Consider the following 11641-nt stretch of genomic DNA (forward strand, 5'->3'; position numbering starts at 1 on the left):
GAATAATTAAATCTGAAACTTTGTTTTATTGAAAAGGTTAATAAAGTTTGAAATTGTATCAAAAATAAAACAAATTATTAAATAACACCGGCTACAATATTGGTAACATATGTGTGTTGTTCAACAGAACTTTTTCCCAGGCTTTTGTTTATATGCTCAGTCGAAAACCACTTTAACATAATTTTCAGCATAATTACTATTTTTTGTGACTATTCAGTACTTGAGTATAATTTATTGAATTATTGAGTAATAAATATGAAGTAAAAAGTTTTGATCACAAATGGGATTTTTCCAAAACTAAGCTTGCTTAATAGTTCTGAACTGTTACTGTAAAGTTTATAATAAAGTCATAATAACCTGATATTTAGAATCTCCATATATCATTTCCTTTATGCTTATATGTTGTCAAACAATGGCAGTAAGAAACATAGTGTTAAAATAGCTCTATATAGCATTATCTAATCTTGAGAAGAGGTCAAAGGTCAGTTATGGGGTCTTGCTATATGCTATGAGACAAACATAGCACAGTTGTAAGTATCATAGTTTCTAGGCTCTAAGGCTTTGTCAGTTTAATAGTGAGCTTTACAAGATTGATTTTCGTGCTAAAAGCTGGCACAGAACTAAGTTCGCTTATGACCACTAGAGCTGGAAACAACCTCAAGCAATCCTAAGGCTAATCAGCACGGCTAGCATTGTTAAATGTTGTCATTGCTAACATATAGCTGTTTAACAGCATAGTGAGTAGCGAGAACGCTAAGTTATTGTTAGCTTTTAAAAGAAAAATGTTGGCAACCGTAACCATGGCCTGCGGAGGGTATATAAATGCTGCACAAGGTTCCATTCGTCCCTTTACACTTGCTATTGGACTTGTTTTGACCTGCTCCAACCTCAGCCTGTGGAAAGTTAAGTTTTCGGAAAATATTTACTGAAAGCGGATTTGACTTGCTCGCCACAACAAGTACTTCATCTTTGGATTGTTTGTACTTGTTTTTCATACAGCAAAGCCTGAAGATGGCTCGTCGTGGACTCGACAGCCCCCTGGACTTCGCTGCAGGTACTTTTAACATTTCTTCAGTTATTTTAAGAGCTACTAAATGACTGTAATAATTTAATAAGTTCCAGTGTGAATATCAAGTTTTAATGTTATCAAAATATGCTTATTCCAAGATTTTTCCCCGTAAATTGTTTGTATGCTTTAAATTTTCCGGGAGAGGTGTAGAAATTATTAACGACTGGTGTATGAATTTGAAAAAAAAGGTGTTACTTTGATTTGAAGGCTTCAAATTTGACACTTTTTTAATGATTTGGTTAAAAATAGCTTAACGGACTAAAATTTGTAAAATGCCCCAAAATCAGTCTCTGTGGTAACAGCATCTTCAGCATGTCATGACGTCAGAACACACAGGTGTAAACACACCAGATCCCGGTCCCTTCCTAACATCCTGTTCTTCTTGGATCAAAGGCTTTATTGAAATAAACTATAACTTTTCCCCTGCTACAAAACATGATAATAAAAAATAACAAAAATAAATGAATATAAAAAAGAATATGAAAACAGTAATCATAGTACAGTAGTAATAATGGTATCCTTATGTTATGCCACTACTATATCTTATTATATAGCAGTTAATGATGTGAACTTAGTTGACTTAGCTGTTTTTTGCTTGCATGAACAAGTAGAAGTGTCATTCAGTCTGACATAAATGTAGCCTAAAATGCTTTTCTCTCATCGTCTGCTCAAACTAACAGATGTAGCTCTGTTCCTTTAGCACTTGATGTTTATTACATTCTTAATGTTATTTTAAACTTGTTTCCTCACAGGTCGTCTCGACTACGTGGTTGAGCGTCCTGCAGAAGAAGGCCTTCCAGAGGTCATCAGGATCCTGGATGACTCTGATACCGAGCGTGTCAGTGAAGGTGAGTATGGTGAGTATATCCCTCTCCCATCCTCACCCTCTTCTCCTGAAGCACAGGATCCTGATGACAGTGAAGAGGAAGGTGAGTACCCTCCCTACATACCTGAGGACGTCGAAGAGGTGAGTGAAGACACTGACAATTCCTCTGACTGGAACAACTCAGAAGAGTGGGCCGATTGGCCTAGTGACGACTCGGGGTATGACACCATGGATGAGAGAGCTGATTCCCCTCTCATCCAGGAGCTCCCTCCAGAGCCGTTTTGGCACGATTGGCAACATCCTATTGCTCCAGGTGCTGCCCCGTTCGCCATGCCGCCTTTCGGCCAGGCCAACGCCCCACTCTTCCCGGTTGGTGATCCTTTAGCTTCTCCTGCTTCCTCTGCTCCTCCCTCAGCTGCTTCCTCTCCTGCTCCCTTAGCTGCTTCCTCCCCTGCTCCCTCAGCTCCTTCCTCTCCTGCTCCTTCTTCCGCTACTCTCTCAGCTTCTCCTTCAACCTCAGCTCTCACCTCCTCAGCAAAGAGAAGCGGAGACGACACCTGCACTGATGAGGTAAGTGCAAAGAGGTGCAAGGTAAGTGATGACACGTTTTATGGCCCTTCAACATCCTCGGGTTCTGTTGGTGTCAGACGCTTCTGGGAAAGGCCTTTTAACCTTTCACTTGATGACAGCGACTCTGACTAGATTATGTTAGAACTTGTTTTTAAGCTTTAAATGTTTAAGTTGGCCTTTGCAGTGTTTGTAAATGACTAACATTTTTTTCTCAAGCTCTAGCTCACCATGCAGGACAAAGGTAAGTCCGTACTTAATGTCAACACAAATAAGTAGAAAAGGTTTAAAATGATGTCGTGAACTGACTGTAGTCTCTTGTTTTTACATAAGGTATAGCCTGTGGCTCAGGGATCAGAGGTAAGGTAAAAACACATAACAGAAGAAAAGTAAAGTGAACAACTCTGTGATCTGTGAATTCATGCTTTTCTCTTTGTCTTTTTGTCTTCAGGTGCTTTACACTTGTCCTCTCCCAGCATTCAGCACTTCAGACACTCAACGCCCAGGACGGAGCTAACACAGAGAGATACTCCACCCAGAAGACAGCCTTACCCCAACCCGATGAGAAGGATGGATGACCAAATGACAAACTGGAGAGTGGTGCTGTGTTCCAGCTATGTAAGTTATCACCTCACATTGGCTACAAACTGTCTTGAAGACTAAATCCTTCCAATAGCTGGTGTAAATCATCGTCCTACAGTACTGTAGGTTTAAGTTTAGTTATAGTTATTGTGTGTATATGTTGAGTTTAAAATTGCATTTTAACAACATGCTGCAGCTACCAACAATGGAAATGCTGTTTTGTGTTAAAATGACGTCTTTCTCGTGTTATTGCTTTGCAGGGCAGCTGAGAGTGGACAGAGCTGCACAGAGGACCAAAGATCCACTCTCAGCACTTCATACCTGACTGGCCACAGCACCACCCCTCTTCACCCAGGGTGAGGAGGGCCCTGACCCCACCTGCACAGAGGGAGTTGTGAACATGCACTTCTGTGTCGGTGGGTTTAGGAGCCTCCTCACACTCACACGGATGAAGACTGTCACTGGAAGATGTCTCCATTGCATCAGCAGGACGTAAGCATTTGTATAATATTACAGTTTGTGATGTTTTATACATGTTTTTATTGCTTCACTTCAAACTAGGAGATATAAAATAAACCAGTTTTCATAATATTTTCTGTGTATTTAGTTGTTTTCTTAATAAGTTATTTGGAACATCATTGCAACCTGTCAGCTTTTTATTGGGGATTTATAAAGTTGCTGGTGGCTCAAGTGTGTACAGTGGGGTGTTGTTTTTGTCACATGGTAAAAGTGACCTCATAGGGAGCAAAAAGAACAACTGAACAATTTGGGGATTCACAGACTTTGGTAATCATTAAAAGATGAAGAAAAATAGTTTTATGTGATCAGTTTTAAGTAGTGAGCAGCAATTTAATCAAATGCTGGGATGAAATGGGACAAAAGGGTCATGTGACAGCCACATTAGTTCCCTTCCCTCGTTTAACAATGTGTAAGCAGACTGCTTTAACCTGCAATTTACTGCATGTTATTAGGCTGCATGGTACAACTACAGTCTGCTAACCACCTGTGGTGAGCGAAGGTTTTGAGGCATTGTTCGAACTACTGATGAAGCTTTATCAATGCTTGTTAAGTTTCCCAACCACATTTCATCCCGATGGTCCAAGGCTTACATCTTTATGCTCACAAACGTGCTTCTGTAATTAACCAGTAACAAATGTATTACTTTAAGTTACAGTGTGAGGGGCACTGATGAACATAAATTAGATTTAACTTGATTATGTGTTTAGGTCAAGAGACACAGACCTTCATCTGTAAGAGGCTTTTCTTAAATGTCTGATCACGATGTTTGTGTTTGTCTGCAGCATCACTGCAGCAGAGAGGGTATAACACAAGGCCACAGTCACGTGGTATTCTGTCCTGCTATTAAGTGAATAAAATACTGAAACTCTGGCAGTAGACTGGAGCGAGGCAAAGAGTATGTAAAGGGACAATAAGAGGAAATGATGGGAGAAAAAAAAAAAAAAAAAAAAAAAAAACATACATGTCTGAGAAACAAAGGAAGAAGAAAAATAAAAAAAAAAATGGTGGAAAAAAGGATTAGAGCCTAAATTCTAAAGCTGCAGCTTTGCATGCTGGCAGCTCCAAGATCTCACTGACATGTAATCATAGACTGAATAAACATAGGCCAGTGTGATGTCATTGATTTGTAGACTTTAATTTGTAACAAAGGGCAACCTCTGGGTACACACGACACAACACTGGGAAATATACCATTCACATCTGTGCCAAATTGAAACTCTCAAAACCTAAACTCTGCTGTCAAAACCTAACATTCCTTTGTCAAAATGTAACTGTTGACAAAATGACACATACTTGCATCATATGCAAACACTTACAGATCAGGGGGAGCACACTAGTCTACTTTATATAAAACACTGCAGTCTTTCATTGTTTATTCAGAAGGCATATTTTCAGGAGACACATTTTCAAACAACCAAAACAACAAATAGGCCTACTCAGTATTGTACATTGCAGTACCATGAGAATGGGTGAATGACTGAATGTAGTGTAAAGCACTTTGGGGTCTTTAGGGACTGAGTAAAGCGCTATACAAATGCAGGCCATTTACCATGAATTCAGAGAAAGCAAAAAAAACCCAAAAAACACCATAATACAGTAATAGAAAAAACACCATACTGTAAACACAAAAAATCATGACAATTGTGCATACGTGGGCTCATGGATCCCGCCGTCTGTTGGCGTCTGGCCACAGGACCTCATCGACATCGCAAGCAATGTCTTCTCTCGCTAGGCACCGGGGAAAATATCCTCTTGCATGTCGAAACCATCCATGGATTGCTGTCACCTGAATGTCGCCGCAGGCCTGTTCCATTGCCTGCAGAAGAGGCATGCGGGCATGTGGTTGGCGGTCATATACACGCCATCTCCAAGCCGAAAAAAATTCCTGTATAGGGTTTAAAAATGGTGAGTAAGGGGCAAGTATACCACTTCAAGTTGGTTGTGGTTGGAGAACCAGGCCTGGACCAGAGCAGCCTGATGGAAACAAACCTGGGCTGATCTGGTCTGTTCTGTACAACTATGTTATGGAGAGCATCTAGAAATGTGAGTATATGTTGGCTGTTGTATGGACCTAGTTTTGCATGATGATGCAGAAGCCCTCGAAGGCTTATGGCGGCACACAATGTGACATTTCCCCTGCGCTGCCCTGGGACGTGCACAATTGCCTTTGACCAATGACATTACGACCCCGTCGTCTTGTTTTGCACAGGTCGAATCCAGCTTCATCAATGAAAATGAATTCATGAGGCTGTGCAACTCCATCCATGGCCAAGAGAACATATTACTGTACTACAGTGCTACACATACAGAACCCCATCACACAGGTACCTGTGTAGCTCTCAGAATGGATCCATGTGGTACTGATATGGTACATATTCAGCTGCTACTGGATTTCACCAATACTGTATTGTACATGTAAAGGACAGTTACACTTACCCGTACATATTCAGCTCAAAGTCCTTTGACCCTGTCACTGTTCCTCTCAAATGGGACTCTGTAGAGCTGCTTCATGGTGATGCTGTGTTTACCCAAGATGCGTCTGATGGTGGTGATGCTCACATGGTTTATGCTGTTGAACACTTGCCTGTCTGCAAGTATTTGCTTTCGTAGCTGGTGGAGACGGATGGCATTGTCTGCCCTCACTAGGTCCACAACGGCAAGTTCCTGCTGTTGTGTGAACAGGCGTTGGCGTCCTCCCCCAGAAGGTCTTCGAGTCAGTCTAGAGAAATACAACCACATATTGTCATCGCTTTGCTTATTTTTCTTACAGTACTTTACTGTATGTACTGTGTCATCCACTGTACTTCAATATAAGTAATCATGCTATGTTTCACAGAAACTACCACTTTGGCTGCAAAAGGAGCCTTAGCACCCTGCAATACCCTGTACACTTGATATGGTAATGGTATATACTGTAGAACAGTGCTATAAAAACCATCTGAGTGGAGTAGAAGGTAGAGAGGTGAAGACAGACCTGTTTTCTAGTCGGAATGTTCTTATTACAGATGCCACTGTGAAGCAGCTTAGATGTGGGTGGACTCTCTGCCCAGCTTCCCTCATAGTCAGGCCATGGTTGATGACATGGTCCACCAAAGTTGCTCTTATATCATCAGAAATATGGGTCCGTGCATGGCCTCTTCGACTTCGACTTCGACCTCGACCACCTCCACCTCCTCTTGCTCTCCCTCCATCCATGCTTGCAAAGTTCTTGAATTGGCTAAACTGAGGGCTTTTTGTAGTTGGCTAATTGGTGTTCAGTTTTACAAGTAAGTGCCTTCAGGTGTGTATTTGAGTGGTTGCAATTACCCAATGTGTTTTGTATTTTGTCTGTGAATCCCCAAATTGTTCAGACCACTACGAAGAACCATCACGCCACAGCAGCCTTTTATTTCTGTGACACACAGTTTACACAAACACCCATTATAAAAAAAAACCTGTGGTTATAAAAGATAAGGCACTTTCATGTATACTTTCAGTTATCTCCTAAAAGCAGGAAAAGTTGATTTCAATCAATAAGAGACCCTCTGACTGAACTGTGCTTTATTTTAGGTCCCCTTCAGATATGCGATAACATGCTAAATGAAATATAACTCTCCAAATGATGCTATAATTGACTCTTGCACACAGGATGTAGGGAAGAAAAGTATTTAAACTTCAGTTTCACGTGGTTATTGCTTCAAGAACGTAAAATATGATTTTGTGAGTTTGAAAACACATAACATTGTGTGCTAAAATCCTTCAATTCAGAGCCTGGAGACATGCTTACAGCTGAGTTTTACTAAAGACATTGCCCATATTAGGAAAGAGACATGTGTTTGGCTTCACTGATTATGTAATTTTCTGGCCCTCTTTCAATGTGACAAATCAAATACAGTCCACTCCGGAGCTGCAGACATTTCACAACTCAGAAACCACAACCGAAAAAAAATCTGCTTGATTTATTTATGCACTTTGTAAAAGACATGATCCACTTTGTCTGACTTTCATTATCTGTATCATTGTTATATTATATGTAAACAAGGAAAGCTTTCCCCTCATAGACATAGAAGTACTCCTGATAATTTTATCACAGCTGTGGTAATGTAAGCCACAGCTGGCCAAACAACATGCTAACATGTGAAAAGGAGAATCCACGTCTTCATACACTGAACAAAAATATAAACGCAACACTTTTGTTTTTGCTCCTATTCCCCATGGGATGGACGTAGAGACCTAAAATTCATTCCAGATACACAATATAACCATCCCTCCCAAACAGTGGTCACAAATCAGTCCAAATGTGTGGTAGTGGGCACATCTGCTATATTGAGATAATCCATCCCACCTCACAGGTGTGCCACATCAGGATGCTGATCTGACATCATGAGTAGTGCACAGGTGTACCTCAGACTGCCCACAACAAAAGGCCACCCTGGAATGTGCAGTTTTGTCTCACAGCAAAATGCCACAGATGCCACAAGCAATGAGGGAGCGTGCAATTGGCATGCTGACAGCAGGAATGTCAACCAGATCTGTCGCCCGTGCATTGAATGTTCATTTCTCAACCATAAGCCGTCTCCACAGGCGTTTCAGAGAATATGGCAGCACATCCAACCGGCCTCACAACCGCAGACCTCGTGTAACCACACCAGCCCAGGACCTCCACATCCAGCAGGTTCACCTCGAAGATCGTCTGAGACCAGCCACCCAGACAGCTGCTGGAACAATTGGTTTGCACAACCAAACAATTTCTGCACAAACTGTCAGAAACCGTCTCAGGGACGCTCAACTGCATGCCCGTCGTCCTCATCGGGGTCTTGACCTGACTCCAGCTCGTCGCCGTAGCAGACTTGTGTGGGCAAATGCTCACATTCGATGGCGTCTGGCACGTTGGAGAGGTGTGCGCTTCACGGATGAATCATGGTTCACATTGTTCAGGGCAGATGGCAGCTGAGAATGTCCCAGTTCTTGCATGGCCAGCATACTCACCGGACATGTCACCCATTGAGCATGTTCGGGATGTGCTTGACCGGCGTATACGACAGCGTGTACCAGTTCCCACGAATATCCAACAACCTCGCACAGCCATTGAAGTGGAGTGGACCAGCATTCCACAGGCCACAATTGACAATCTGATAGACTCCATGCGACGATGTGTTGCACTGCATGAGGCAAATGGTGGTCACACCAGATACTGACCGGTTCTGGGTCCCCAGACCCCCAATAGCGCAAAAAACTGCACATTCCAGGGTGGCCTTTTGTTGTGGGCAGTCTGAGGTACACCTGTGCACTACTCATGATGTCAGATCAGCATCCTGATGTGGCACACCTGCGAGGTGGGGTGGATTATCTCAATATAGCAGATGTGCCCACTACCACACATTTGGACTGATTTGTGACCACTGTTTGGGAGGGATGGTTATATTGTGTATCTGGAATGAATTTTAGGTCTCTACGTCCATCCCATGGGGAATGGGAGCAGTAACTGTCACGGTCCTGGGTCTCCTGACCCAGCGTTTTTGGTTTTTTGTGATTTTCGTGTTGTTGTACTTGTGTGTGATTTATTCCATGGCTTCTGGTTTTGGTCCCTTGCCCTTCATGTCTCCCTGTGTGCCCCTCTGTGTGTCTGTGGGCCCTCGTCTCTCCTTGTGTTTTGTTCCATGCTTCCCCTGCCCATCATGTCTAAGTTCTCCCCGTGCTCTCTCTTCCCCCTGTGTGCCCTCTATGTATTTATGAGCCCTCGTCCCCTTTCGTGTTTGTTCCGTGTCTCCCCTGCCTGTTGCGTTGGTGTTCTGCTCGTGCTCTCTCTCCTCCTGTCTGAACCTCTGTGCTCCTTGTTTCACCTCTCCCGTCAGTGTTCAGTTCACCCCGCCCTGTCTCGTTATGGTTATCAGTGTCACCTGTGTTCCCACTCCCCTCGTTAACCCTCTGTGTATTTCTGTCTGCGTCTCCCTCTGTTCAGCGTGACGTCGTCCCTCATGCTGTGTGTGATTCCCCCGTGTTTCCTAGTGAGCCTTATGTTAGTTTTTCCCAGTCTAGTTTTGTATCGCCTATCATCTTCTGTTCCGCAATAAAGCTGCCTTTTGAGTTTATTCCCTCGTGCCTGTGAGTCCTGCATTTTGGGTCCTACTCCTGCCTGCCGCACAGCGTTCCATGACAGTAACAAAGGTGTTGCGTTTATATTTTTGTTGCGTGTATATAAATTAAAGTTGAAAATAAAATAACTGTACAACAAAATACACAATACACAATATAGAACTATATAAGAATGTATGAAGAAATCTAAATATAAATAAATATATACACAATAACAGCAGCTGTACAAGTATTAACCGGAAATGAAGAATATAGTGACCAGTGTTGTGCAAAACCAAAGTCCAGAAAGTCCAGTGTGTGTGTAAGAACCACATGTGTGGGTCAGTACTGTGTGGTGGTGTGATTGAGAGACCGTATCGCCTGCGGGAAGAAGCTCCTCCTCAGTCTCTCTGTGTTGGTCTTCAGGGAGCGGAATCGCTTTCCTGACCTCAACAGAGAGAACAGTCTGTTGTTGGGATGGCTGAGGTCCTTCACCATCTTCCTGGCCTTGGTCCAGCACCGCCTGCTGTAGATTGAGTGCAGGTCAGGGAGCTCGGAGCGGATGGTGCGCTCAGCTGACCGCACAACCCTCTGTAGAGCTCGTCTGTCCTGCATGGTGCTGTTCCCGAACCAGGTTAAGATGTTTCCCGCCAGGATGCTCTCTATGGTGCACGAGTAAAAGTTCCTGAGCACCTTGGAGGGCAGTTGGAAGTCTCTCAAGCGTCTGAGGTGGTAGAGACGCTGTCGGGCCTTTTTCACCACGGTGTTGATGTGACAGGACCATGACAGGTCCTGCGTGATGTGAACTCCGAGGTATTTGAAGCTGTCCACTCTCTCCACTGGGCACTCGTTGATGACGGGGGTCTGGTAGTTCCTCTCCTGCTTAGTGCTGAAGTCCACTATCAGCTCCTTTGTCTTACTGACGTTTAGAAGGAGGTTGTTCCTCTGGCACCAGTTCTCCAGATTCCTAATCTCCTTCAGGTAGGCCGTCTCGTTGTTATCAGAGATCAGGCCCACCACGACGGTGTCGTCAGCAAACTTGATGATGGTGGTGGAGCTGGTAGTGGCCACACAGTCATATGTGTACAAAGAGTACAGCAGGGGGCTCAGAACACACCCCTGGGGGGCTCCAGTGCTGAGAGTGGTGGAGGCTGAGACATGTCCGCCCATCCTTACTGCCTGTGGTCTGCCAGTTAGGAAGTTGGAGATCCACTGACACATAGATGAGCTGAGTCCCAGATGCTCCAGCTTGGTGGTGAGTGTGGAGGGAATTATGGTGTTAAATGCAGAGCTGTAGTCTATGAAGAGCATTTTAACATAATTCCCCCTTCTAGTGTCCAAGTGAGTGAGTGATGTGTGGAGGAGATGAGAGATGGCATCGTCTGTGGAACGATTTGGACGGTAAGCGAACTGTAGTGGGTCCAGTGTGTCTGGTAGTGAAGAAATGATGAAGTCTCTGACCAGGCGTTCAAAGCACTTCATCACTACTGAGGTGAGGGCTACAGGGCGATAGTCATTGAGAGAAGCAGGGTGGGGTTTCTTCGGGACAGGAACAATGATGGACTCTTTGAAGCATGTGGGGATCACTGACTGAGATAAAGAAATGTTGAATATCTCAGTGAATATCTAATTTGTGCTTTGGACTGTCACCAGATTTCTTCTAGAAGTTTCTTGCCAGTCAGCAACTATCTTGGCAACACCACTTGAGTTTGTGTGTTGCATGCTAACATCCTTATCATATGTGTAATAATAATACTAAAGCTTCATCTTATGCACACACAAAAAACAAATATGGCTCCTTCGTGCAGGGTTTTCTGGTATGTTCATTTATGCTTCCCAATTAAAAAAAAAAAAAGAAAAAAAAAAGAAGAAAAAGCAAAGTTCTTGCTTCTCAGCCACTGCGGCCACATCCTCACCGTTTTTTAGGCAGTTATATAAACATACTGTGAGTGAGTCATAAGCTTAAATACAATAGTTGAAGGAACAAAAACTTAATGTTTAAAAATACCAGTCAAATCTGATTA

General features: G+C 43.3%; 1 protein-coding gene across 3 annotated transcripts; it reads left to right on the top strand.

Annotated features, from left to right (window-relative positions):
• The first annotated feature begins 573 nt into the window (after positions 1-573).
• LOC146692335 (uncharacterized) lies at positions 574-2981 on the top strand. 3 transcript variants are annotated; one of them, XR_014915173.1, is made up of 4 exons: positions 574-1054; positions 1822-2706; positions 2796-2822; positions 2914-2944. XR_014915173.1 is itself a non-coding variant. In XM_085432419.1 (2 exons), exons 1-2 carry the CDS (start codon positions 1012-1014, stop codon positions 2595-2597), a joined length of 819 nt encoding a protein of 272 aa, XP_085288545.1. In that variant the 5' UTR covers positions 574-1011; the 3' UTR covers positions 2598-2981. The 3 variants fall into 3 exon arrangements, 1 of the variants encoding a protein (XP_085288545.1); XR_014915172.1 differs by having other exon boundaries at positions 1822-2822; positions 2914-2960; XM_085432419.1 differs by having other exon boundaries at positions 1822-2981.
• Positions 2982-11641: the final 8660 nt, after the last annotated feature.

This window comes from Copadichromis virginalis, linkage group LG15 (genome assembly GCF_057382275.1).
Source record: "Copadichromis virginalis isolate Kocher_CV1m ecotype Utaka linkage group LG15, C_Virginalis_male_GT1.1, whole genome shotgun sequence".
Taxonomy (NCBI): domain Eukaryota; kingdom Metazoa; phylum Chordata; class Actinopteri; order Cichliformes; family Cichlidae; genus Copadichromis; species Copadichromis virginalis.